The 27,780-nt window shown below is 36.9% G+C and overlaps 1 protein-coding gene across 1 annotated transcript in view; it reads right to left on the bottom strand.

Moving 5' to 3' along the window:
- Positions 1-1,979: 1,979 nt before the first annotated feature.
- Positions 1,980-27,780, bottom strand: part of ST8SIA4 (ST8 alpha-N-acetyl-neuraminide alpha-2,8-sialyltransferase 4) — a 53,043-nt gene continuing 27,242 nt past the window's right edge. The window contains exon 5 of the mRNA XM_038124130.1: positions 1,980-4,316. Within this exon, the coding sequence (XP_037980058.1) occupies positions 4,034-4,316 (283 nt within the window). The 3' untranslated portion in view covers positions 1,980-4,033. The remainder of the gene's footprint in view (positions 4,317-27,780) is intronic.

Genomic DNA, 27,780 nt, shown 5'->3' with positions numbered 1-27,780 from the left:
GTCTAACAAAAGAGTGATACAGTCATTACTACACATCAGACTCAGATTTGAAAGGTTCAGCAGATCTTATCTTAGATCTGGAGAGTGGCTCAGAGCTGTGGAAGAGAACTGTCCCAAAGCTGGAAAGTTAACAATCAAACATTTATCTATTATTTGCATGAAATATGAAGGACTGTCACAGAATACATTAACATGTATCTTAACAAGCAATTTACAAACAATTTATCAGAATGAAATCAAGTTGTTTAATGCAAAGCTGCCATAACCTTTGGAAAATTAGACACATTCTGCTGTCTTGATGTAGCTTCCAGTTCTTATTTTTAATGTACATTTAGGAACTACAGCAGGCAAGTGATATAGCTGATGAGAGGATAAATTTGAGGAACACTCTGAACACTGATTGGCATTTCAGCTGCTCTTCACCAGGGCAGATAATATTAGGGATCTTTCTTTTTATCTTACTACTTTGTATTAGTTGATAGTGTTGGATTGTAAAAGTGGTAATTATAATATAAATTGATTATCTGCTCTGTGCTGTTGGCAGCAGAGGTGTGAATATAGATAAAACAACATAAATCACCCAAGGCAGCTATGAAGGCTTAAACTGTTGACTGCTAACCAGTAAAGGACTGCAAAGTGAAATCCGTTCCACCTCAAAGTCTCTAAACAGCAGTTAAGATTTTGCTGCAATGTCCTGGGTGACCTTTAGGGGAAAAGTCACACAGTGGAAGTAATCTGTTTTTCCATTTAGGTTCTGGGGTGCCTTAACAGAAATGCTCCAAGAGCCCCAGGAAGTATAAGGGAAAGATAAGAAGGGTGTCTGCAATGAGTCCATTGCTACAGCTTCCCAGCTGTAGAATGCAAACAACAAGGAAAGTTCTGGGTATGTCTCATCTCAGGTCATCTTAGACCAAACAGTAACTGGTGGTCACAAATCATCTCAAAACAATTTGTTTTTTTAAACATCAAACCACACACAAAAGAGCCTCCCAGAATCTTTGGGCTCCACATGTACACAGGTCTTATACAAGAACAATAGCATAAAATGACCCCTAGTCCTTGTAAAAACCAACACAGTCAGACTACAACTGCCACTTGCCTCAGAGACTACTTTGGGACCCACCCCTCACTACATCACACCTCAGCTCAGGATAAAGTGAGGCAGGTGAGAGAAGAGGTGTACTGGTGTGGAGTCCCATGGTTTTGGTAACGAGATACATCTAGGTGCTGGCTTAAGGGGAGAGTGCTGTGAGAAGGATGAGTGTGGATGACAGCTGAGTGCCCTGAGCCTATGGCTCACAGTGTCCAAGAGTGCAGTACTGAAGGCAGTAAGCCTGCAGAAGATGAGGTCAAGGCTCTATTTTGAGGAGGTATGGGAAAACTCTGTTGTCTTTGAAGCAGGTGCTACTGTCATGTCTTGTGCCAAACCAAGTCAGAGAAATCTAGTGATGGGGTAAAAATCTGGACTCCATGGCTTTTGTACTAAAGTTAACTAACTTCACTTGCAGAAAATCAAATGTGAAGAATGCAAAACCAAGGCTTAGCCCAAGGTTTAATTTCTCTGCTGACTTTTAAAGGCAAATTCTCTCACCTTCTTTCTATTTACATGATATTCTTTTCATGTATTCATTCGCACAAATATTTTTTTTACTGCCAAGGAATATGAGAGTCCCCATTGACTTTGCTGTCAGATACATAATCAATTGGCACACTCAAACCTTCCACCGGTGAACAAAATCACCTGTCAGTTAATATTTTAGACTTGAGCATGAGGTTTGTCGATGGCCTAACACGAGAGAGAAGAAAAGACACTCCCAGAAGATAAAGTTGAGCAGATGTTTCTCTGAGCTTCTAAAAGACTGGCAATCTGTGAATTCTTTATTCCAATAGCATTTTTTGTCAATGTATTTAAAATATGCTTTAGAAGATCAACAGTAGCAAAACCCTAACAGCAAGAACAGGAATATGCTCACCCTTAATTGAAGAAATAACCTTGTATTAAAATGAACGTGTACATAGTGAACAAATAGCACCCTCTGGTTTATAAACATCAAATGAAACACATTCCAGTCTGCATGGCTGTTTACTTCCTCTTGATGTCTTGGTTTCAGTGAGTTTAATGTTAGGACCACTTATTGCACATTAGCATGTGGGCCAAAGTGAACTGTCCTAAGTACAAGAGTCTTGTGAATAAGAAAGATGTTACTCTATCTTACATATAACAGAACTGACTTTCTACTTCCTGTAATATTTGAATGCAAGGCACTGATTTAGCTACCAATAATCCCAGATCTCAAATCATGCACGATGAAATAATGAATTTAAGAGAAGAAAATAGGTAATAAAGAGCATTGTCAGCTAGTAAATGTTTGTGAGAGTGATAAAACATATTAAATTGTTCAACTGATTAAAAAATCAGTAGATACACTGAATATAATTGGAGATCAGGACCTGATGTAGCTCTGAAAATGTAACAAGAAAATATCCATACATTATATCTGCATGCCTACTCCTTAGCCAAGCATAACAGGCAAGATACGAAACCATGATGTTACCTATTTATGTGCTCCTTTAACACTAAAATACATCACAGAATGACAAATTTTGCTTCCTAATGTACGCTGTACTGACACTCCACACTCTCCTTTGCTCCTGTAATTTCTTGTTTTCTTTTTTTTGGAAAGAAGGAAGTGAAAGAACTTTTTTTTTTTTTTTTTATAAACAAGACTGATGATCAAAAAACCAACTGTGAGATAATGTGTTATTTCAGTCAGTTACACATTAGAACATCTAGATTATACAAGAGGTATATTAAATAAAGAGATAATTTAACAGCATTAGAAGTTTAAAAGAACTGTATTTTTTTCCCTTTAGTTCCACTGTCACCTGAGTTTCTTTAGACTTTTTCTTTCCACCAAGAATAAAACTATACACATACATATATATATACGTGTGTGTGTATATATACACATACACATACATATATATTTGAATGCATGAAGTAATTTCTTTACTCCTGCAGATTTTTCTGAAGAATTCTATATGTGAAGTCTATAAAGAGGCTTTGATTTGAGATGCTTAAAAATATAAATAACAAAGAATATGTTCCTTTAAACAGCAAAGAAAGATAAATCCACACCATTTCTCCAAGATAAGGGAAAAATGTGTATAAAAGTAATCTTTGGCACTGAAAACAAGGTCACCTTCTTGAATATCTTCAAATCTGTACAGGAGAGAAAAACTTGTAAGTCAGATCAAAATGGTTTCTGTGTGGTTTCATGTAATGGGTACTGACAATAGTAGCTAGAAAAACAATTGGGATGTTAAGGACTGTGTGACAGCAGGATGCAACACAATAACACTTGATAAAATATTTGATGTTCCATTCCACCCTCTCATGCTTACAAATCTTTTTTCATTACAACAATTCCATAAGATAAAAAATGTAATTACTCATAACATTCTTGAAATCTTGTAAGTGCTCCAAAACTTAAAAGCAACAAAACCCAATCAACGGCAATACGAAAAACAGCAACAAAAGCTGAGGTTATAATACAGTATCAGAAACAGTTCTCTGACTGAAGGCATTTACTGATTTTTTTTGATCTTACTGACTTCACTTTCTCTACTCAAATCCATCGTGATATTTTCTGCCAAAGCCTGATTTATTTACTCAAGTAAATATTCCATCCACTGGGTATTCTTGTGTGGGCTGTCTGACCACAGCTGCAAATTGGCAGGCTCTTTTTCTTCTTTAATTCGTGATGAATGTGTCACTGCATCCTGTAAACACTACTGAGCATACATTCAAGCTTTGTTCTTAGTGAAAGTGGCACTTGAACCCTTGCAGTAAAGATAGCTTAGTTATATAGCACTTTACAGGTATAATAGCTGGTTATGTACTTCTGATATAACACGTTCTTCCAATGACTTAGGGGGTATTGAAACAAATCCCCACTGTGGTCCCACTGCCATTTCACAACATCTTTATGATAAGGAGTGTATTCTGTATTTATTGTACAATACTTGTGCTTTATTGCTGTATGCATTTCCCAGTTGTTAATTTAAGTGCTCCTCTATTATGTAACACATACAATGTTTTAAACTCTAATGGCATCCTATGAGGACTGGCATTAGAAAAGTATCGATACTTCAGATCATCATAATAGTGATACTTGACTGGTTTTCCATGTAAATCCTTTGGGAATGGCCAAAATCCGTACAGGTGAATTTCATCACAAAATCTGGTGGCAAGTGTATACATGAGAAGACCAGTGCTGGGTCGTTTAATGTGCACCTTGTTTGTCAGCCAATAGCTGCAAAGAAAGAAAAAGTGCATTAAGAAACTCGTATAACTTCACGTGAATAAATCCTATGAACTTATTTTATCTACTATGCATTCATTCTCCACTATGAAAAGGTGAAAGTCTCCTTTTCTCTAAACTGAGATCATAATGACACTCTTCTGGTGCACCTTCATTCCTTCTAGAAGAGGTTAAGGGAGACCTTAGCACAGTGTGGAAAAAACCTGGCCAACTAAGAGACTTAGTTCAGGCTTTAATTCCAACACAACATCATGTCTGCAGAAGCTAGAAGACCATAGTTAACCTTCTCAGCCATATCAGGGAACAGTCTCTTGCTATAAAAAAATCTGACCTGCTGTGGTAGCCAATTCATGTGATCAAGTGATCCCTATGCTGAATATTTGATTGGTCTGGTGGTTACTTCACATATTGCTTGTCTAAATAGAAAGCAAATGGAAATGATAAACATAAGTTAAGAATGTAACTTTCAGAAGTCAGTAAAAGAGAAGCTCAATTTACTTCCTTGTGATTAAACACATAAACCTACCTGTTGTTAAAGGCAGTCTCCAGATAAGCAAAACCTTAACACTACTGATTTTTAAAAGGTTTTAAAAATTCACTGGTCTGACTGAGGCTACAGGACAGTTTTCCTGAGCCAGTACCAAGAAGTCTGCTTATGGCTTTAAAAGCAGCAGAGAGTTTTCAAAGACACAAATGGAAACTTAACTGGATTCCAGCACATAGCTCATGTTAGTACCCTCAAAGTCTGTCACCAACATTGTTCTACATCTCTAACCTTTAAAATCAGAACATCATTAAAATAATGCCAGCTATTGCAGGTAAAACACTTCTCCCAGGTCTGATTCAATAGAAAGTACACTAGTACTTGATGAAAATGAAAAAGGTCACTTAGATTCTTAAACCTGGTCATTTTTTTGACTCAGACAAACAACAGCCACGCACACAGCTCCACTGATCGGACTGTGGAAATGTGTGGCTGCAAGTAGGGGAAGTAAGTATGACTTAGCATTACCACACAAATGTAAAACCATCGCAGTGTGCCACTGTACTCTTAGTTGTAGGCTATGAATTGCTTCTACCACAGTCTAGGAAGAAGGTCAAGTGAGGTAAGCCTCACCAGACCACTTAGCCTTGTTTTAAATGGGATTTCAATAAGGCTGAAACTTAAAATTATGCATCCAGAGTGCTATAAAGGCATTAAGAGGAATGTCCCACTCCTCAGTATGAGACAGGACAGCAAAACTGTGCCTTTAGCTTAAAGTATGTTAAAAGCAAAAGATAATATGCAACAGTTATAACCATCCCATTGAAAACGGCCTTTTCAGTTTCATTCTTTGCCAAAACCATAGCTTTGAATCATAGATAGGTGTGCATGTGAAAGCTAGTTTGGTATTTTTGGTGGGTTCTTTGATTTTCTTTGTTTTTTGTTGTTGGCTTTTTTAAATTTTGTTTTTGTTTTGGGTTTTTTTTTGTTTGTTTCTTTGCATTGTACTGAAGTTTATTTTTTGAAAGCTGAAGGACCCTGCAAGAAGGGAACAGTTCTGAGCTTAGTAACTGCTTCTCCAAAGCCAGCATAGGGACAATTTCACTTGGCTGTAAAAACAGGATAGCAAAAAGTATATTTAAGGGGTGAATGCAATTGGGAATGGGTACCTCTACAAATGACACATGCATATATAATTTTTTATTGTCTTCATAAACACCATTTTTTAGACATAACATGCTAAGCAGTTTTCACTCTCATAAACTGCAACTCTAAGACAAGATAAACCAAAGGAGGGACTCCATTCTAGAAAATAAATGTTTATTTATGGAAAAGTTGTTGGAGAAAGAAATCGAAGCACTTTTAGCACTTCATATCACAGATACAGCAAAACAGATTAAAAGCTAATTACTTAATTTTTGTAGAAACTGGTAGCTGTCTCTTGAGAAGTCGGTACTTTAATCTCATGCAGTCATCCATCTAACATTAGTGTTTCTAGCCAAAGAGCAGTCAAAACTGATGCATCTGGTACTACAGGGTACCACTACTATCACTCCAGCTGAATTTCAACCTTCCAGGAATAGGATGCTCACGGCAGAAAATTAAATTAGTAAACAGGTAAATATGAAAAGGACACTACATATTACTTTAGCATTTCTGTCCAGATATAAGCATGTAATGAAGGAATAAGATGCAATAAAGACCCTCTTACAATTTCAGCATATAAAAACATCTATTCTCTTCTGTTATACAAACCAGAAATTTAACTACTTGGTATTTCTTAAAATCTAAAAGATATCCAGAATCTTCTCTCTATATATTGAAAATATAGTACTTGATGCAACTACTATAAAAATTTTGTAACTTGGGATCAATTATACTTCAGATTAAAAAAAAAAAAAAAAGCAACAAATGAAACAGTTGGAGGCACTTAGTGCTCTTCCTAAAGATCATTTATCCCTGCAAATTCCTGGCTCCCATGTCTGCTTGAATTAATAGAATTGTCAAGTGGTGACACAAATCTCAAGTAGTCTTTTGTGATTTTTGGTCTGAAAGACACGTGTCAAATTTTCAGTCACTCAGGTACCTGTTTTAATCTCTGAGTTAAGGCTGCTTAGGGGTGATTGATATTATAGATGCTTTAAGCAATAAGCTTCTTTGTACCTGTTTTTTATTTCTGGAGTATGGAGGGGCTTGACAGCTGGCCTGCAAGCAAAGATGAGTTATTAGGAGAAATAACAATTGATGATTTTCGAGTGTATCCATAGCAAGAAAGAAGACAAGGCCATCAGCATGGAAACAGATTAGAAAAGATACATTAAAATCTTTGTAAGCTAGACTATGTGCATAAGTAGATGTGTATATGTGCCTTATTAAATTCCTGCAAAACTTTTGCCTTGTATTGACGTTAATTGCTTTGCACCAATGAATATAGTAAGTTATTGTGATTTAGTTAATGACTTAAGATCACGCTTTGTTAAGAGTATATAAGCTGGAGAACACGTAGAATAAAAACTTTTTCGTTCTTGGACCCTGATCACATGTGTGTATGTGACGTCCAATCTAATGGTGACACGGGAGTTTTATTATCGCTTTAGTTTAAAGCATAAAGATACTATCCCAACAGACTTTTCTGGGATGCACTCATTTTCTCTTTAACTAAGATTACAGCATGAAGGAAGCAACTAACTATAGAACCAAATGAGAATCTCTCTTGTTTCTCACAACTAATCTCTAGATTTTCACCCATGACCAATTCCTGATTTTCTAGCTGGATACAGCATCAACTTAACTGACAGGACTGGGTGGATCTCACCATGTGAGAAAATAGTCATCACTATGAAGTCTGTAACTGGCCATGCAGCGCACCATCACTCGTTTTCTTGATGCCTCATGCTAAAACAACTCCTTTGTGGGGCCTGAAGGCTGAATTTATTGAAGATTACTGAATGTGCCAATGCATAAATGCTCTTTAATCCTATAATTCCTGTGAATTGAAATTGAGTAGCTTGAATTTAAAGAGATCTCACTTCAAATTACGTTAAAATATGGCAAGATACCATGCATTTAAATTTATGCTCAAAAGTTAAAAGTAATCTCTAGGGTAAGTGAAAAACAGCACAAACAGAGAGTATGTTGAACTGTCTGCAATGAAAGGAAGGTCAGGTCTGTACTTAGGTCCATGTATTTGCAATTTATAAAATTGCTGTTAATAAGTACCATGTTTGCAACAGGTAAAAAATGGGGTAAAAATTTTTTTTACACACTGTAAGAGTAAGGGTCACCATGCTGACAGCAGGGGATTGCTAAAAATGCCTCTTCCATGAAAAGAAGGGGTATTTGAGCAGGTACTGGTTTCTGGAACAATGTCATTGTGCTCCTACTAAAATTCTGTCTATTTTCACCTCAGCTCCTCATCCCAAATCCAAGGATCTTTGCCTTCAAAACTTCTTACCCACTTCAGACATATTAGATAGTGAGTCATAGCCACATGTCCAAGAACTCTTTCACACAGTCCAATATGGATCTCTCTTCTACAATCCTTTCTTTTTACAGAGCATAGACATTTCAAATAGATTTAACATAATTTTAAAATCTGAACAAAGATCTCTTGCATGTTTCACTGTATTTTACATTAAAAAATGAAAATAATCAAAGACATTTTTGGTATTTCTGTAAGTACTAGAAAGAAATATTGTCAATATTAGATTTCTGCCAGCATTATACTTCAGATGAAAAAAATACTTTCTGATGCTTTAAACATGCATGTTTTTTCCTTCCTTTTTATTATTACCTCAATTAAACCTAGTTTCCATATGCAGTTCCACATCATAAATTAAAGACATGTTTACAATTCTGTATGTAAAACTGTATTTTCTGTCAAAGATCCTTCTTTGTTTCCACTATAATACTACAAAAAGCCATAAAAAATTATAAAAAAAATTGATTTTTAATTGAGGCATTGGTACAAAACCTACACTGCTCAGTAATAATGACTTTTAGAAGTATCATGAGATTATTTGTATTGGAAGGAATGTCAGCAGACCTCAGATCTCAGTCCAGTGCCATCCTCCAAGGAGGGCTCTTCAGCCATTGCTGGCTGGGCCTGTGCTCCAGCTGAAAGAGACAGTCTGAAGTTTCCCTCATTTTTGCCTCACGACTGTCACAAGAACAGAGACTGGGACCACTGAAGACCCTAATCAGAGTTCTGGCCTGGTTGAGGTGGATGCCCTGCCAAGTGATTGTTCGCAGCTGTGTCTACAGTGCCATCATGGTTTACTACTTCTAGCAGGGCCTGCCAAGGAATGACTTGTTGTATCTGCTTGTGCCTGCTTCACGACAATGACTCATGAATTTCCCCAGCTCTCAGCCAAATGGACTTTCAGGGGTAACTGGTGGTCCCTCAGAGAAAACCCTTCATCTGCTTCACTACCACCGTGATGGATGGAGATTGAAGCCCCCTCTCAAGGATTGAGACCCCTGTAATCCTAACATGGGGTGGGGAACTGGCCTGATCGAAGCAAACCCGGGTTTTGTTCTCTGGACTAAGAAAACAATGGGTCTTGCTCACTGCTGTAAACATGGACTGTCTGTACCTGTTTTCAATACCTGTTCCCCCTCAGCAATTTCAATAGACTTATTCTTTATTGTATATGTTCCCCCTTGGTGATTACAAGATCTGTTTCCCCCCTCGGCAAAGGACTATAATAGATCCCTCTGTGAGTTAACCAGGACTTTGAGTTTCTCCCCGATGTAACGATTCTCCCCAGGTCCAGACCATCGAGAATTTCGTCCCTGCATTGATAGCTATACCCTTTCCCCTCTTTCTCTCTCTCTCTATCCTTTATCTCCTTTCTCAGTCCCTCTATTGCATTTGCTGTGGTCATTCAATAAAAGGTGTATTTGTCTTGATGAATACTGAAATCCCCTCCGTGTTGTTTCTGCACTCTGACATCAGTTAACAAACCATCATGACCCCCCGCTTGTACTAGCAGATCGTGACACCAGCCCAATCACCTCTGTAGCTCACTGTTTATCTTGCTTCAGCTGGAAAATACTTTTTGTGCTTTAAGGGGGCTCAAAGTTGCTTGAGTGGGAAACTCTGTCTATATTTTAAAAAAGCAATGAAAAAAGTGAAAGTCTGCCCTGGTGAATATGAGATAAATAAATTATTTACAACTGTAAGCACTGTTGTAAATAACACATTTGTCTTTGAGTTTATGGAACTTCAATATTTTGGCCTTTAAAAATACTAAACCTGTTTCTACCAGATCAAAATATCACCTATAGTTAAATATACAGTCAAATCCACCACACTTTCACCTATATCTAGCAAGATATCCACATACTTACGAAAATTGAATGTTCTACTATCAGCATGACTGCGGGGGGAATGTCAATTGAACAGCATGTTGCTACCTGACCATGACTTTTTGCAGCTATTGACAAAAATTAAATTAAGGTAAACACATAAACCCACAGACATCTGTTCTAAAATAGTCAATGTTAAAATGATCTTCTAAGGAGACTCTATTACAATGACTAATACATGCAACAATTGATGCCAATTGTCATTACATTATATGAATGGAAATATATATGGGGAATTCAAATTAAAATTGTTTATCCTGTTACTGTGGAATAGATGACTTCTGACTAAATTAAAACATGACATGTGCTTTCTCATGGCTGTACTCAGAGTGAAGTGTTGTCTCAGACAAAGAAAATCAGATATGATGGGTTACATTAAAATACCAGGTAATTTAGTGTATTTAGCATCTTTATTCTCCTTATTTCCAAATTCCATTAGATGTCATAGCATAAAGAGATTCAGAATCTGGCTGCGTATATTTAAATGGATTTTGAATTCCTTGTTCTGGACAGGGCTGAATCTGAGGAAGCATGTATGTTGAAACTCCGAATAGCTCAAAAGACAATATAACAAGCTCTGTTTCTTGAGATATCCAAGCTGATCTCCAAGCATACCTAATTAACATACCTGGCTGTCACTGAAATTTTGTTCCTTTTATAGACAGAGAGAATATTTTTAAAAAGAGCTTTCTGAGAAATCATATATGGTATTTGAGAAGTTAAAATATTAACATTAATAGGAAGTTAGGGGAAAAAACATTCTGAAAGATAACAAAACAATTAAGAGTGTCTGTGTGAGAAAGTAGAGGATGTCTTGATAACACTTGCTCAAAAATACTTCAGAACAGGACAAGACACAGAGTAAAGCAACATATGCTATTAGAAGAATAAAGTAACTTCTGTATGAGGATGGAATAGCTTGAAAAAGAGACAACTAGATGGGAAGATGGCAAAACACTCCAGAATTATGAAGTGGTGAAGGTGGCAAATAGGAATTTAATTACTATTTTAACATAAGCCCTGTACAATTTTAATTTAACATTAAAATTAACTGACTCAGTAAAGTCATTTATTAGCAGGTCTGAAATAAACGGATGAAAGTACTTTTTACACAATACAACACTGAACTGGGAATTCAAGGCAATAGGATGTTTGGATGCCACTGGCCAACTGACTAAAAAACTCATAACTTGTCAACATTCACAACCCAGCTTGTCAACATACACAACCCAGTGGTGCAGATGAAACTCCTTCTCAAAGGTTTGCTAAGCTGCTGGTGATGCATATATCCCAGGGTAATCTTTCCTCTGTTTATAACTTTTCTTCTACATTTTTGTGTTGGCACTTGGCACTGGTAAGACTACAGACAATAAAGGGATCTCTTACATAGCCACTTTTTTGTTCTTGGACCCAACATCTGTTTTCTAAAGAAAATGTTAGGGCATGTATCTTCCGCAAATTCAAAGAACAAATCCTTTCCTTGTACTTTCTTGTCTTCAGTGGGATTAATCACACCAATGACAGAACAACTCTTCAATTTGCCCTCTCAATTTATGTGAATATTTTAATTAAAAATGCACTATTTTTCTTTTTCTTACTGAGATATGCTTTGTGCAGAATGCTGCACAAGGAATCTAAAGTGTGAAAGAATTAAAAGTGTGAACAACACAGAAAATACGACAGCCAGCACAAAAGCACTGCTAAGTGCACAAGATCTACTTGAAAGTTTTCAGTGTACAATATTTTCAAAGAGCATGCATAGAAAACCTTTTTCATTAAAAGGAATAATGCACTTTATGAAGAGCTGAAACTCCATCAGAGCTCTACCCAAGGAGTCAAGATTCTGTTCTGATCTGCCTCCTTAGTAGTTACAAATGTTCTCTGTTTTGAGCTGAATGTATCACACTACAGAACAACAATGGAAAGGAAAGGCTACTTACTTATATTTCTATGAAACTTGCCAAGAATATCCATCAATATGTTTTAAAAATTATTTAAGCCCTCAGTAATCCATTTACATGAAAAAGAGACCTGAACCTTTGCCAGTAAATATGGTTAGTTTTCTACTGCATAGAGACTGAAACGTCTACCTTTGCTTCAGAGTCATGAAAGTCATCAACTGGCATTCTAGCACAGTACATGCCTCTGCTAAAAAGGCATGAGTTGCTCACTCAACTCACACACAAAACCATTTTCATGAGTGGAACATAGCTCAGTTTTAGAAGAACTCATCTATAAATAATTTGAGATTACAGTTGCACTATATGTGCACACAGACACATAGCAAAGGTGCAGCAAAACAGACCTAGAGTACATTTTACAGGCTCAGAAAGTCAAGAGAGAAACCTGTGGAGAAAAGATTTTCCTTTCTGACAGATCAGCTCCTTACTGGAATATGATGGAAAGAGATAGATCTTCCAGTGAGGTGTTCTATGGCTATCTTATTTCTGTGACATACATGGACAATAACATATGCCTATTGTGCAGATAATGGAGCACATAGAATTCTATGAATTAGAGAATCACAGAATTGATTCAGTTGTGTGAGACTCTTAAAGATCAACTAGTCCTCTCCCCCTGTTCTGGGCATGGACATACTTGGTCCATGGTCACTAGACCAGGTTGCTCAAAGCTCCATCCAACCTGGCCTTGAGCAATTCCAGTGATGGAACATCTACAACCTCCCTGAACAATTTGTTCCAGTGTCTTAACCCCCTCATGATAAAACATTTCTTCCTTCTGTCTAATCCAAACCTACCTTCTTTCAGCTCAAATCCACTGTCCTTTGTCCCGTCTTGGAGAGATTGGTAAAAAGTCTCTCCCTCTCCAGCTTTCTTGTAGGCTCCCTTCAAGTACTGGAGGGCCACAGTAAGGTGTCCCTGGAGTGTTCTCTTCTCCAGGCTCAGCAAGCCCATCTCTCTCTGCCCTTCCTCAGAGGAGGGATGCTCCAGCCCTCTGATAATTTCTGTGTCCCTGCTCTGTACCCACTGCAACAGGTCACCGTCTTCTTTCTGAAGTCCCCAGAGCCAGATGCAAGACTCCAAGTGGGGTTTCAGCAGAGCAAAATTGGGCAGAATGAACTCCCTCGACTTGCTGGCATCGGTCCTTTCGATGCAGCCCAGGACACAATGGCTTTCTGTGCTGTGAGTGTGCATTTCCAGCTCATATACATATGAAGACATGTTAATGTTTCCTTCAGGTTAAGAAATCCTAATCACTCAAAAAACATTTTCTAAAATCAATTTGTAGCCATAAACTAGAATCCACCAGTGATAAACTTGCATTGTTGCAGCAATTTTTTCTTTTACTACCCACACAGACATTAAATTAATTAACTGCTTTCGCAATTATAAAATGAAAGTCAATGTGCCAGTGTGTAATTTCAAATCAATCTGGTTTTGATTAACCTGAATCAAGTAAACTATTTTTATTCGAAATTTGTTGAAAACTCCTAGCACTTCTAGGCTTTTTTAAATTCCCTTTACAGTTCTAATAGTTCTAACAACTATTTATTATTTTGTGTATTTTTATCTTGTTCCATGGAACCATTTCAAAATATGGAAATATTAAGAACTAAGATAAAACCTTAAAATGTTGGAGAACATTTGAATAGTGTGACTGGTAGATGTAAAAGTGGTGATCAAGAAGCATGCGTGACTTTACGAGGATATGAAATGTTTTTAGACAATACATAAACAATCAAATCTAAGTGACATACAATATCTGTAGCAATATACAGTAGCAATGATAAAACACAAAAGAGAGAGTATCTGATAAACTAGTAAGAAAAAGAACCATCAGGTTGAATATTGAATATAAGCAGCTATTTGCCATAATTTTATAGTCCTCATTTCTCCTTTGTTTCATTCCTTCTGCATGAAACCTCAGAAGATAAACTATTTACCTATGACTATGATTAAAAAAGCACAACTACAGAAGAAAAAGCCTTGTCTGGAAAAGTTGTGTGGGATTGCCATTCTAGAAAGCACACTGGACCAATTCTAAGAATAGAACCTATTTATAAAAGTAAGTAAAAAGAATGCAACTATATTTAAAATAAATAGGGCTACAAATGGTTTCAGAGGGTGTCAGTGGCTTTTTTTTCCTCTTGTACAGGTAGTAAATATTACTTCTTCTCTGCAAAGGGTACTGGTATTAGTTTGGATTAAACAGAAACAATGAAGCAAAGGGATGATTCATAAACAGATTGAAGATGGCACAACAGTATTTTTTTCATCTTACAAACCTAATTTTCTACTCAGGAAAACAGGATTACCTACCACCATTCCACACACAGAAACTTATGAAAAGGTGGGAGAGATAAGCTTGAAAGTAGGCAAAAGTGACAGGCAAAATCCTCCAAAAGTATAGTGTACAGAAAAGCTCCAGCAAACATGAGAAGGCAGTCACAGGAAAGAGATATTTTCAGGTTTTAGGACATTAATAGCCTAAGCTTATATTTTTACTCATGTTTGTGCTGGGTCTGTTTTAGAAGTAGACTCTTCCACTGAAGAAAAAGTTTGGCTGTGAATGGTAACAACTGCTAGAAAGAATTCCTCTGCACTCCACTCATTTTCTAGGGCTCCTTTTTCACCTACGGGTGGTACATGGCTGCTGTTCTGGAAAATTTTGTGGACCTAGAGGTTGATACAGAGCACAGCAACTGTGATGGATGTGGCTGGTGAATTTCCTTGGCAGGGATTTTGTCTGTGGCATCAGGGGGGTTGTTATGGGCAGCCATCCTCAAGCTGAATGACAGTAACACAAGCCTACTCTGTGACCTCTTCTATTTCTGGAGCTAAACTGAGAAATCTGAACCCAAGAGTATAACCCACCTGACCCACAGGGGCAGTTCTAATAGGCAGAGATCAGGCAGGATGATAAATAAACAGCCGTTTTTCTATCAGCCTTATTCCCTTCCTGAAAGTACCCTTATTATATTTCTTAAAGTAGCTATTCAAGCCTCAAAAAGACTATTGAGGCAGTCCCTTGACAGCAAACCTTGATAATGGCTTATGTCAGCAAAGGTAACAAGAAATGAATTTGACCCATGTTCTGCACAGTAACTTGGTTATACAGAGTCAATGTCGTTGGGTGTGTAAAACCAAATGTTTATACTAATCTTGAACTTCTGTGCTTTGTCAAAATGTGTCCTGGCATTCTGACTTCTTCTGGGAATTGGTGAGGATGTAACAAAAATTACATTATATTCCATTAAAAATTACCACCAAAAAAATCTATCTCTCATGCCAAAGACAGGCAAATGGAATGAAAGAGGAATTTGGTTTGTAAAAAGAGTGCAACTGATGGGATAAAATTCTTCAACTGTATTAGTGAAAGCTTGTCTGGGAAAGCCATGTCAAATTAACAACATGGAAAAATCTTCAGTTTGAGCAAAGATATAACAAAATCAGTTTAAGGATGGTAGACTAAAACAGAACTGTATAACCTTAGTGCAAAGTTGTAACAGTAATGTGTACCAGTGTGACTGGGACATTGCTAAGTGCTTTGAAACACACAGGTAACTTCAGATTAAATTCATAAAATATGGATTTCAAAGACTTACATTAATTTTTAATATTTTACACCATAAAATTAATAACATAAAGTGTTAATTCTTCATATTTTATGAAGGCATTACAACAGCTTATAATTGATTAGCATTTTTCCTATGAAAATTTGAACAGAATATTATTGGAGGGCTGTAATTAAAATTAGTAACTTGCCTTAATTCTAGCTTTCACCATTACATCTAGTCTTTCCTACTGAGTGAATATCTGTTCTTATGCTAGTGGCCAATTAATATATTTCTGTAACAGAAAAAAATCCCATCAAACTAATTTTCTCTCTTTTCAAAACAATGCAAATACAGTCATGTTCAGAAGAAAAATCTAATATATGAAGAATAGGAATAAAATGCAGTGTCCACTATGCATAGTCGGGAATCAGGAAAATAATAATGGAAGGACCCACTCAAATTGTTAATTTCTGCCTTTGATCACTTCAGAATAATTTATCTGTTGCCTAGAACATCAATTCCACAGGTCTGTATTATTGAAAGCCCATTTTCTAAAAACAAATGATCACTTACATCACCTGTTAAATGTACCCTAAAAAAAGAAAAAGCTTGGTAGGAAAAGTTGTGTTGAATTTTCATTCTGGGCCCAATCCTAACAAAACAGTTATAAATGTAGGCAAAAGAAAACAACTCCATTTTAAATAGGGCTACAAAAGAAAGACGATCCCAGGATGAGTCCTCTGCCCTTATCTGAAAGCATTTCATTAATGGCACTGATACTGAAAGAAATGTTGATAAGTGCAGCCTATAAATTTGAGAATATGCTCAGGATGCTCCTTGCTTACTGGACTATAAACAGTTTTAAACAGCTTTCAGCTTGTGTCAAACTACCCTTTACAGCTGAAGTCAATAATGCCTAACACCAGCTCTGGATACAGTAAAACAACATGTTCATTGCTATGCTACTTGTTAGACATTTTGAAATTCTTGAAGTTCTCTCTATATAAATACATATGAAATATATTGAAGCTCTATATAACTTCAGTTACATAGAAGAAAATCTGGTCTGTTTTGATTTAATAAAAATAATTTAATAATATTAGTTTAATTTAACTAAAGTCTTCTGTTTAGAGATTATTACAAAAAATGCATTACAGGACCTTAAATTTGATCAGTGAAATGAACCAGAACAGATTAATCGGATATAAAAGCTATTATTTTACTTTCCGTCTTGGAGTGATTTATGATGATAGTCTATTCCATGATCCTCTGCTTTACGCCCAGAAATGGCTGCTGTATCTTTAAGGCTCAGGACTGGGTATGTGCAGGGCAGGGGACTGGGGAGCTTATGGGGGGTTTTGGTGGGAAATTTTGAGGACTCACTGCGCACGTGTTCCATGGCTCTGTGAGGTTTGGTTCTGCTTGGCTAGCTCGGTTTTGTTGGTGCAGGCAAAAAGCTTTTTCTTTCCCTGGCTTGAAGAAGATGCAGTAGAAATCTTTTATCTGCCTTGAGGTGAACTCAACAGATGCAGGTCTGAGAACGGAGTGGGACTAGCAGGAGCAGGGCAGCCCCAAGCCTCAGGGAGCCAAGGGAGAGAAAGAGGCTCCAGACCAGTTTTTTCGCCTGTCATGACTGCTGTGGAGAGGAGGTCAATACCAAAGAGTCACCAGGTTTTTGCCTCCTGCTGGAACTCCTCGTGGAAGCTCCACTTCCCTCAGAATGAAAGCTAGTGCTGCCTTGAACCATGTGTTGGGAAGAGGTATTTCTCCCATATTTTCCCCATTTTTCTGGCATTTTTGGGTTTTCATTCCTCTGTCAGTGTGGGGCGGAACACAAGTTCTGATGGTTCGGTGTTATTTTTCTTCCTTGCATTGGAGGCATTTTGTTGTTAAGAAATCATTGGGGTTTTTTTCACTTTCCTCTAGTATTAATTTTATACTGGTGCAGGGGCATTGTTGAAACTCTTTAGAGGAGACGACTCATTACAGTGTGTCCTCTCTTAAATTTGTCTCAGAAGTGAGACATCATCATAAACCCCCATGGTTCTCATTGAATTAACCAACTGATAGAAGCAGACTTCATACAAATAGAAGTATATTACTTCAGTAAATGAAGGAGGCAGAAGTTACTCCTTTACCTGCAGAGGTTACGCAAAACCGCTGAGCAGTCAAAAACATTCACTGAAGCACGTACAAGCGTGTGTTGAAGAATGTGTTTGAACAGAAACAATTTGCTGCATCCCAACTTCATGTGTAACTCAAAGTGGCAGATTCCCTTACAAAATCCATTAAATATGAAAAACACAATTGAATAATACAGGAGTCCACATACCAAAGGACCTGTGTCTTTAAAGAATGAATGAATGCTCACATTCTGCTGAATTCTAGCTCATTGCAAACAATACCAACCAAAATGCCCATTAAATAGCAATGGGATGTGACTGGAGTTCTGCCAAACCCATCAACCGGTTTCACAAGGACATGCAATATACGAAGGAAAAAATTGTTTTTAGTCATTTCTACAATCCATCAGAAACAAATACGACACCTATGTGTAAGGCTTCAGATCCCGTTACTGATTTTACAAGCAATAACTTCCCAAGAGAAATTTCAAAAGTAAGAAGATTATTGGATGTTTTTACTCCACAAAGAATTTCTGTCTTTAGCTTGCTTTCTGATCTGACAGCCTTCTGCATCATCTTCTCTTCTGACTATATACAAGAGGAATATAGAGAAAAATGAAAAAAGACTTTGCCATTATTGGCTAGTATTAAAAAAAATAGAAACATGTCCTCTATATTGTACAACTTGCTTTATTTTCACAAACTTTAAATCTGCACTGCATCAGTAGAGGCATACAGTAGGTAGGTATCTACTATTTTACACTTTATTACTGCTGTTATTTATCAAACAAAGAAAAAAAGGAATCCTGAACCAAAGCATATACCCACTTCACTAGACTGAAAGATTAAACAAAGCAAATTTAGAAAAAGAAAAAAAGAGGTTGTGTAAATGCATTTAGAATTATTTTCAAAGGAAATAGTTATCACATTATGGGTTAAAGCCTTTAAACAAAATCTGAGCTTACTGCTACTTACAAGGCTATCTTTTTATATTTTTAGTGGCTTCACTAAGTTACCATCAACCATGTAACCAACAGTCATCTAAAGTGAGATCTTCTGTCTGAATTCAAGCCACTCAACTTTAAGTCATTAATGCTATAGAAATGAAATGTGTTTATATATTGGCACATTTCCCAGATATTCTGTGCCCAGAACTTGCTTTGCATATTATGAACAAGTTTATTTGAATTTGAAAACAAAATGAATTTGAAAACAAAACTAGAAAGACACATTTACTGTTCTCTTTCACCTCTGCTTTAGAGAATGATCATCATACCACAATAGCAATGATGGCTTAGCAATCTCATGAGTTAACTCAAGGAGATCTGAGGCATAATTTTGTGCTCTTCACCAGTCTTTATGTATTATCCTCGCTTGTGAGAAGCCTACTGTTCTTTTAAGAGATTCATTTGGAAAAGATGTTTGCTACTTACATCTTCAGAGAGCTGACATATATGCAGGAACCAAATCTTCCTCTATCCATATCTTTTCAAACCTGTTTTCTCTCTCCTGAATTCATCCAGTTCATTTTCTAATAGACTCCAGAGCCAGCAAGCATCATCCCTCTGGATCTGCTCCCACTGTGAAACATCCCTTGGGGAAACCCACAAACTACAGCAAATAAACTCTTCTTTGGAAACTCACGACAAACTCCTTGTAGGCAACAGAAATCCTAATTGCCACCAGAACCAAGCCTGCATTTTTTTTTCCAGTGCCAGCATGCAGCGATACTCCTGCAGCAGGCTGAGCTGTCCCATCTCCTTGGCACTCATTTTTTGACAGCACAGCTGTGCTCCCAGGTTTCACACACCCAACACAGCTTCCAGTGGATGCCTTTTAGAGTGAAGAACACACTGCAGCATGGAGGGAGAGCTTATCTCCTTCACATTGTCTTTATCAGACATCAGGATTTCTCTTTAGTGATTTGTAAATGACTGCTAGCTTTCCAAAGGAAGATAACACTGAGATTATTTTCTGAAACCTTCTTGTCATCAAGAGCCATGTAAACCACCTCTTTCCTACTGCATTTCAATTCTCTGTCCATTACAGACTAAAAGGTGAAAAAGGCAAGGCCTCACCTGTAAAGTTCATGCCACACATGAATCTTTCTACAGCCTCGTTAGCCCATCTGTATGTTACATTTCATCTGAGGCTAAATAATTTGATACAAGCAGAAGCTGTGCCACCTGTTGGTTTCAGTATGACTGTGAAACACCCATTTACTTCCCCTCTGCCAATTCTGCTAGTGGGTGTGTCCACACTTATACTAAAATGAAAAAAAAACAAAACCAAAGGAAGCAAAACCGCCCACCTTGTGGGCATCCAAAATGTTCTGAAACCAGGGGCTGTACTTATTTTTGGTATGGCCCTATCTCAGATTCTTTTACAGGTCTTCTTTCTTGCAAAAGAAAATGATTACTCATTTTCTTTGGAAAGTCCCCTGTATCGCAGAGGTAGACAATAAAGTAAAAATAAACGTGAAATGAAGAAGCAAGTTCTAGCAAAAACTTTGCTAAGTGCATTTTCTCCGACTACTTTACTAAAGATATGATACAAAAATGCAAATTATGAGACTTGCTTCCACTAAATACAGACTAGAAAACATCAATAAGCTGTTTCTGCAGTGCTCATGAAGTATAGGAACTGTAACATTTCTATCCAGAAATATTGCTTAAAAAGTTAGAAATGAAAGGAATTCTCTTTTACACATTACAGAAGTAACTATTATTTTCCTAATTTTTGCTATGGCCTATTAATTCACCTGCTGAAGACAGAAGGACAAAGCTCAGAAAAGGACTTCAATACAGCAGTGTTATAGTATTGAATTCCTAACGTGAATCCAAACAGCACTAACCTTCCACACATGTGCAGATAGGTCCTCATGACTACAAATGAGGATAAACATCATACCTAAGAACAGGATTGACAGAAGCAACTTCTGTCAACTGTTGAAAGAGACACACAAGACAGTGAAGAGGGACAGAGACTTCTATCTAGAATGGGATGGAAATTAGTACTGGTGACAGACTTCAAATCTCATTCCATCCAAAACACATGCACTACCAGCATCTTCCTCAACTATGGTGAGCCTTCCAACAGCAAAGGAGCACAATCCAGATTTATCACCCAATGAAGCAGTTATTTTCTTTGAAAACATGTTCTGTTCTTAAAACATCACACCAGGCATGTCAGCATTGACCTAACCCTCACAGGGGTCTGAAACAGAGCAATGCTCACCCTTTTTCTCATGTTCTAATTCTTTGATGTAAACTGAAACAGGCCAACAGGCTTCCCTTAGCCTCTGAAAAGCCTATACATGACTTGTATATCAAATACACAAATTCCTTCCCTCACATGGGGGCCTGAAACTGCCCAGATGCTCTCACTCCCCTCCCCACTCCTCAGTGTGGTGGGAAGAGAACAGGAAGAGCAAAATCAAGTGAAGTCAGGAATCAAGATAAAGACAGCTTACTGGCTGAATGAAAGAACCGCCTCTCACCTTCTTATTCTGCTACCACAGTTGTACTGCTTGCTGCGCATGATGCTAGATTGAATGGCATTTCCATTGGTAACAGGGAAGTTACCTCAAACAGGCAACAGTTTGAGGCTGTGCAAGTGCCATTCAGGTGCAGCCAAAACACTGGTGTGTTATTAACAACTTTTTACCCACAAATGGAACACACAGCACCTACATTTTGGTACAAATGTTTGGGAAGAAGGAAGTAGCCATTAGTCTTAGACCTTGGTAACTCTAGAAAAAACATCCCCACATACTTCTTAGTGCTTCTGATCTGAAACACTTAAACCTCTCCCTGTATACCATCAAGAATTCAGAGACTTCAAACAAATCCATTTAAATATTCTTGAAGGAACTCATATGCATTAAAAAGCAAGGCTACAGAAGACACTAAACCAAACTGCTCCTTCCTACACTGACACCACTGTTTACATTTGTGCCAGTGTATTATTTCACTGAAGAACCACTCATGTTAACAGCCCAATGACTTGAATTGACAAAAGGAAAAGGCCAAACCATATAGTGCATACAGCTATAGCTTTGTTCACTTATTTCCACATCACCTCAGTAGTTAACTAAGCATTTGAAGAAATCTATTACTGGCTGGATGCTTAATACAACCTCTCCTCACCACAGAAGATCAGTAAGATTAAAACTAAATGCACGCATGTTTAAAAACTCTAAGAAGGCGTTACAATCAAAATAAAGTAGAATTTTTATTATTGTCTTATCTTGGAAACACCACTTTAAAAAAAAAGGAAGGAAACCTAACAATTTTCTTATGCATACATGTTCTAGACAGAATCAACAGATAGTTCATCTCATGTGTCAAAAAAATCCCAAGAGAAGCTACTCTCAATTCTATTAATACTATATGGCCAACCTCGCTCTCTGTGGATTCCTGTCTTGTTACGAGTTCATCAAAAATAGACTACAAAAAATGTTTCTAGTTTGCTTCTCCATAGCACAGCTACAGATTTTTTATGGGAGTGTGAAATGATCAAATGGGAGTTATAACACATTTTTATGGTTTTCAGAAACACAGGTGTTATGTAAAGGAAAATAAATAAAAATAACCTAAAATCGAAAAATAATATAGTAAGTACCCAAATAGTTTTCAAATAAATATAAATTTACATATACACTGTATGAATAAACAATGTGTTACTCCCTGCTTAGCTCCTAGGAGTCATTAGTGTTAGTTAGAGTGTTATTACTCATGGTAGATAACCTAAACAACAAAACTTGGAAATGGAAAATTTCATTCCTATTCTTTCTTATGACTAATTCTATTGCTGTCCAGTAGTTGAAACGTGAAATTCAATCTGGGAAGAGTAAGTTTTATAAGTGTTAGGTAGTGTTAGGCAACAATGCAGTTACCTCAGTAAGAGATGAAACCATCCCCCCAAAACAAAAACTTACATAAGTGTATTGTCAAAAGGTATATAAGAACAAAAAAAAAAAAAAAAAAGGATAGCAATATCCCTATTATCTCGGTTTACCTGGCAGAATGGACCAGGGAGTGAAAAATATAAAACAGCAGTTTAGTGCACTGTCAGTTCTACTTTCATGTCCTCTATTTCAACTGTGCTAGCCTCCAATTAAAACTCTCAAAAAGTAAGCTATGTCTTGAGAGACCTTGCTAAATCTTTTAGAAATGTGATAAAATAGAAGAACTTGTGCAAAGGAAATAAAAGCTCATCCTGTGAAACTTTAAAACAAGATCAGGGCATATCCTTAAGAGACACAGAGTGTTGCTGCTCTGGAAAGCAGGTGCTAGACTGAATAGTCAACCCTGGAGTGTCGCCACTTCAAGAACAGGAACATCACTTCCTGCTCCCCACACAGGACAGGATACTGGGATTAGATGAACAACTTTACACAATAGATCAGGTTCTTAAAATCCAAACTAAGCGTCTTCCCATTTGTTTGTATAACTTAAACAAAGCCAGTTCCAAGGATACCTTAGGCTAGGGCACAAGGGTACTTAAAATGTAAAACTCTTATTTTTAACATCCACATGTAGAAAAAACAGGATCATATTCCACTGAAAAGTAGCTAGTGTGAATTTTTTTGCCAGTATTCTGAATATTTATATACATGATGCAAAAGACACAGTCAGTTTATAATTAGAATTCTGTTTTTAGTGTAGTGACCATTTTTTTCCCCTGAAGTGATTTATTCATCCATGTATCCCAAAACATCTTTTTGTAATAAATACATTTTGGCACTTTACTGAAAATGGAAGTCTGTTAGCAGGAAGAAAATAAACAGAAGTGTTTATAGATTACTCACAGTAGTTGTTTACCAGTACAGAGCTGCTGGAGAACTACTTAATTTCTGCATGTTTCAGTTTCTGAAAGTATTTTCTCTGTAACTCCTGGAGTAAAGAACTCTGAAGATGTGGTAAAGTTACGCAAAAGGTCACTACATCCAAAGAATAGCTGTTTGTTCTGACTAATAAAGAAAAGGAGACCCTGCACTGCGAAGTGACCATAAATAGGTACAGCATACTCCTTACATAGACAAAATTCAGAAATTTCAGTGGGAGTTCTGCCATGTTTAATGCAGGATAATACTGCTCTTTGACAGGCAAGATCAAGGAGGAAATAAATAGAGCACAGGCAAATCCCACAGGATGTCCACACAATTGTTCCTTACCCAGAAGATGAAAAGGAATCTAATGTGAAGCAGTTTCAGTGATACTGCTGATGAGTGACTAATAGTTCAAAATATTCAGTTTCCTGCTGGCTCCAGTTGGAAGAGCAGCCAAGAAAACATTCTTACACATCAAGATGAGCGTGAGAACTTTGTTTTGTGGATTTAGGAGAGGAAATACAAGAAAAAACTTCACAGAAAACTAGCTTAATTTGAATCTGTATAGCTTGTCAGGGCAAGGGGGTGGTGGTGGTCAGCCTCTTCAACAGACATCTTCAAATATTCACCAGCAGAAGCACGAAAAAATAAAAAGAGTTGTGCAAAGCTCTGGGAGTTAAATGACATCTGCTCAATGTACCAACTACATGATCAGTGTCAGGAATCCTCTCTAATCCCTCGATGGATCCATGAGGTGGGATCCATAGCAGAACGTCCTGCTAATCCTACTTTTGAGTTTCGTTGTCTGCCACCAGTAGAAGTATGATCTGGACTTTAACCCCAGAAGGCTCAGTTCCTGTTTGCCTACTCTTTAATCCACATTCAATTACAGCTCTGCTACTGAGACAAGCCTTTATACAGACACTTTCCACTACTCAGAGAGTATAATTTCATTTGGAAAGTATTACTACAAATAATCCTAATGAAACAGTTCAGCATTAAATCTCGGCCTTCTTAATAAAGTTTGGGAAATTAGTCATTGAAGTCTATAAACAGAAGTTATGTGGTTTATTCATTATAATTACTTTATAATTAAACTTCTTGGCAGTGACATTAGAGAGCAAGTAGATGTTTTTAATCAGTTAAGATGTTAATTTAAAGATCTTAGTTCCATCTTGAACTCTGCCTCGTTTATTTTGTCAATATGTGCATAGTGACATTAAAAGTTCCATAAATTAACTTTTAGAGACACTTTGGGAGAAAAATCATGCTATGTCTCCCAAATCACTCTCAAAATCTCATATTCAAAACTTACTGAACAAGAAGTGAAAAAACAAAATAGAGAAAGATGATCACAGGTAACCACTTGAATTAAATCTACTGAAGAAAAAAAAATCTGAATACAGTGGCCATTTATGATACTAGTAATAAAAAAATAGTTATTCTGCTGGACCTTGTATGTATATAATCTGGTTTTAAAACCTAAAATCCTTCTGAGATTATAGAGGAGCATCCATCACTCACAGCAACTTTATAAAGCATGAAATCAGTAAAACAGTAGTTTTTTTTTCCAATACCACATTACCTTCTTTTTAACCCAAAAAGTGCATAATGGACAGAAAAAAAAGTTTCAAAAATTATCTCAGAATGCAGTCAACTGATCAATAGAGACTGTGTGATCACCAGCAACTCTGGAACACAGCTCATAACGTTTCTTTCATTAAAAGAGAAGGGAGAGAGTGAGAATTTAGGTGCAGTGCTGTGATTCTGACCTGTTACTAGATAATCTGACCTGTTACTAGATAAAACACTAATATAACTTTATACTGCATTAGAAATAAAGAATTTGGCCTCATTAGATCAGAAGTCTAAGAAAATTAATGTTCTGCCCTTAGAAAGTGCCTAACACCATATGCTTTAAAGGTTAATGAAGGAAAAATTTGACAGTTTGATGCATATCAAAAGGAATACGGACACTTTTAAAACCTTGAGCCTGCACCCTTCAGCATAAGATATATTTGTATTTAACATGTCAGGTTGGAACCATGGACCTTACTGATTATTAGATAAGAAACTATTTCACCCAAAATTCATCATATCTCCATATTTTAATATAATTGTAGGTTCATTAAATCAAAGAGTTCTTGATATCAATTTAAATTTACTGTGGAGTTTAAACTGCAGATTCAACAATTGCACAAATCTATGCAGTCATATCAGATGACAGTGCTAGGTATAATCTAAAATACACTTAATCCAAATTTTCAACAATTCAGATGGCAGAGCTTTTGTTGCCTCATTCAGAGAGACAATGTACGTACTAATACTTTTTTTAAGACAAAGCCCCCTAAAGGACCTTCAAATTGGCCAGTTAAAGACTGCACATTCTGAATTACTGTTGGAACCCAGGATACCCCTCTGGGTGCCCTGGATGGCCCGAGCCGCTGGCAGGTGGCTCTGGGACCCTGGCAGAAAGCCAAAGACACCTGGGATTTCAATCTTAGTCCATGGAGCAAATTACCAACTTTGTATGAAGAATTACAAGTCACAAAAGTTTAGTAGCACAACAGTTGTCACAGGGTGAAAAATAGAATTTTGGGGATTTTTAGAATGGAGGTTTGAGGTCCCAAGATGGAGGGAATTGGGCGTGCCTTGTCCTCCTCCCTTCTTCTTCATAGCCTCCATGATTTGGGTGATGTTGGCACTTTTAGATTGGTTTAGAATAGAAGCTGACTGTCTAACATAGGTGATAGCTATTGGAACATAGTTGTAAATATAGTACACATAGTTTTTAGTACAAAAGATAGCACCAGCCCGGGAGGCGAGCAATGTGCCTCGGACTGACCTGCTGAACAGATCTTGGCAGACCAGAGAAAAAATGTTTTAGATAAGAAATAATAAACAACCTTGTGAACCAGAGCCGAAGAACTCCGACTCTTCCTTCAACCATCGGGCTGGGACTCTCGGGGTCATTCTGACCACAGAGACCCCGAGAAATTACCATTCATATTTGATAATTTTACCCCGATTTAGGTAGAAATTAAAACTGTTGTTTGTAAACCAGAAGCAATCTCAGACAGGTTTATATACGCATACAAACAACCATAACTATGTACTACAGACATTTTGAATACTTGAAAATTCTACACAATCATGGCCCATAAATAGCTAAAGTCTAAATGTCTAATGAAATGGAGTAACTCAGTAATAAAGTAATGGTTTTCTGAGGGATTCCTTAATTTCACAGGCAACAGATTTTTTTTCTAGTGCCAGAAGTGCATCACAGAGGGAATGCAGCAGTTAATCTATGAGACATAGCAAAATATCCTGAAGAATAATTTATGCCTAAGCTTTACTCTCATACTACATTGAGATAACGACTCAAACATCCCTTCTAAATTTATCTCTGCTGCTGTAACAGTAAGAACAGCTACACAGTCAGTAACTGGTGTACAAGCCAATATGCTTTACTTTACACTTACAAGTACTTTCTAGTACTTTAAGGCAACTTCCTACACCCCATAAACAGCATTCATTTCAAGGAACTCAAGCTGAATATTACCATACTGTCATAATTTGATGTACGAACACATTGCATTACCATCATCTTTTGAATGATTTTCAGGCACAGACCTATATACTTTCAGCACAGACCTATATATAATAGTTACAAAGACATTGGAGACCTCATCTGACAGTTTTGTTTCATTATGAGGTTAAAAAGAAAAATATCTGCTTAAAGCATGGATACATCTTTTTTCTAATAAGTGTTTCATTAACATTTTCAGTGATTATGATCAATGTTTTTGAATTGCCCAAGCATCTGGCCAAATTCAAAAGGAGAAAGATTGCTCCAAATCCTAAATATTTTATGAAGGAGCTTAGTACTTTCAGATCTGCCAGGCTTCATTATTTACAGGGTTGCTTCCTTACCCCTGATGCTGTTTAGATTGTATATTTTATCTTCACAATTGTTTCCCAAGGAAGACATGTAGCACTTTCATTGTATACTGAATTCAGACTATTTTTAAGATTAGTTTATCACAAAATGATGATACTTTTTTTTACATAAAAAGTGCAATTGGAAAAGTTATTGTGCAAATGCATTTCAGTTGTTTGCATCAGAG

This window comes from Motacilla alba, chromosome Z (assembly GCF_015832195.1).
Source record: "Motacilla alba alba isolate MOTALB_02 chromosome Z, Motacilla_alba_V1.0_pri, whole genome shotgun sequence".
In the NCBI taxonomy this organism is placed as follows: Eukaryota; Metazoa; Chordata; class Aves; order Passeriformes; family Motacillidae; genus Motacilla; species Motacilla alba.
The sequence above is the reverse complement of the archived record's forward strand: the minus strand, read 5'-3'. Positions and strand labels throughout refer to the sequence as shown.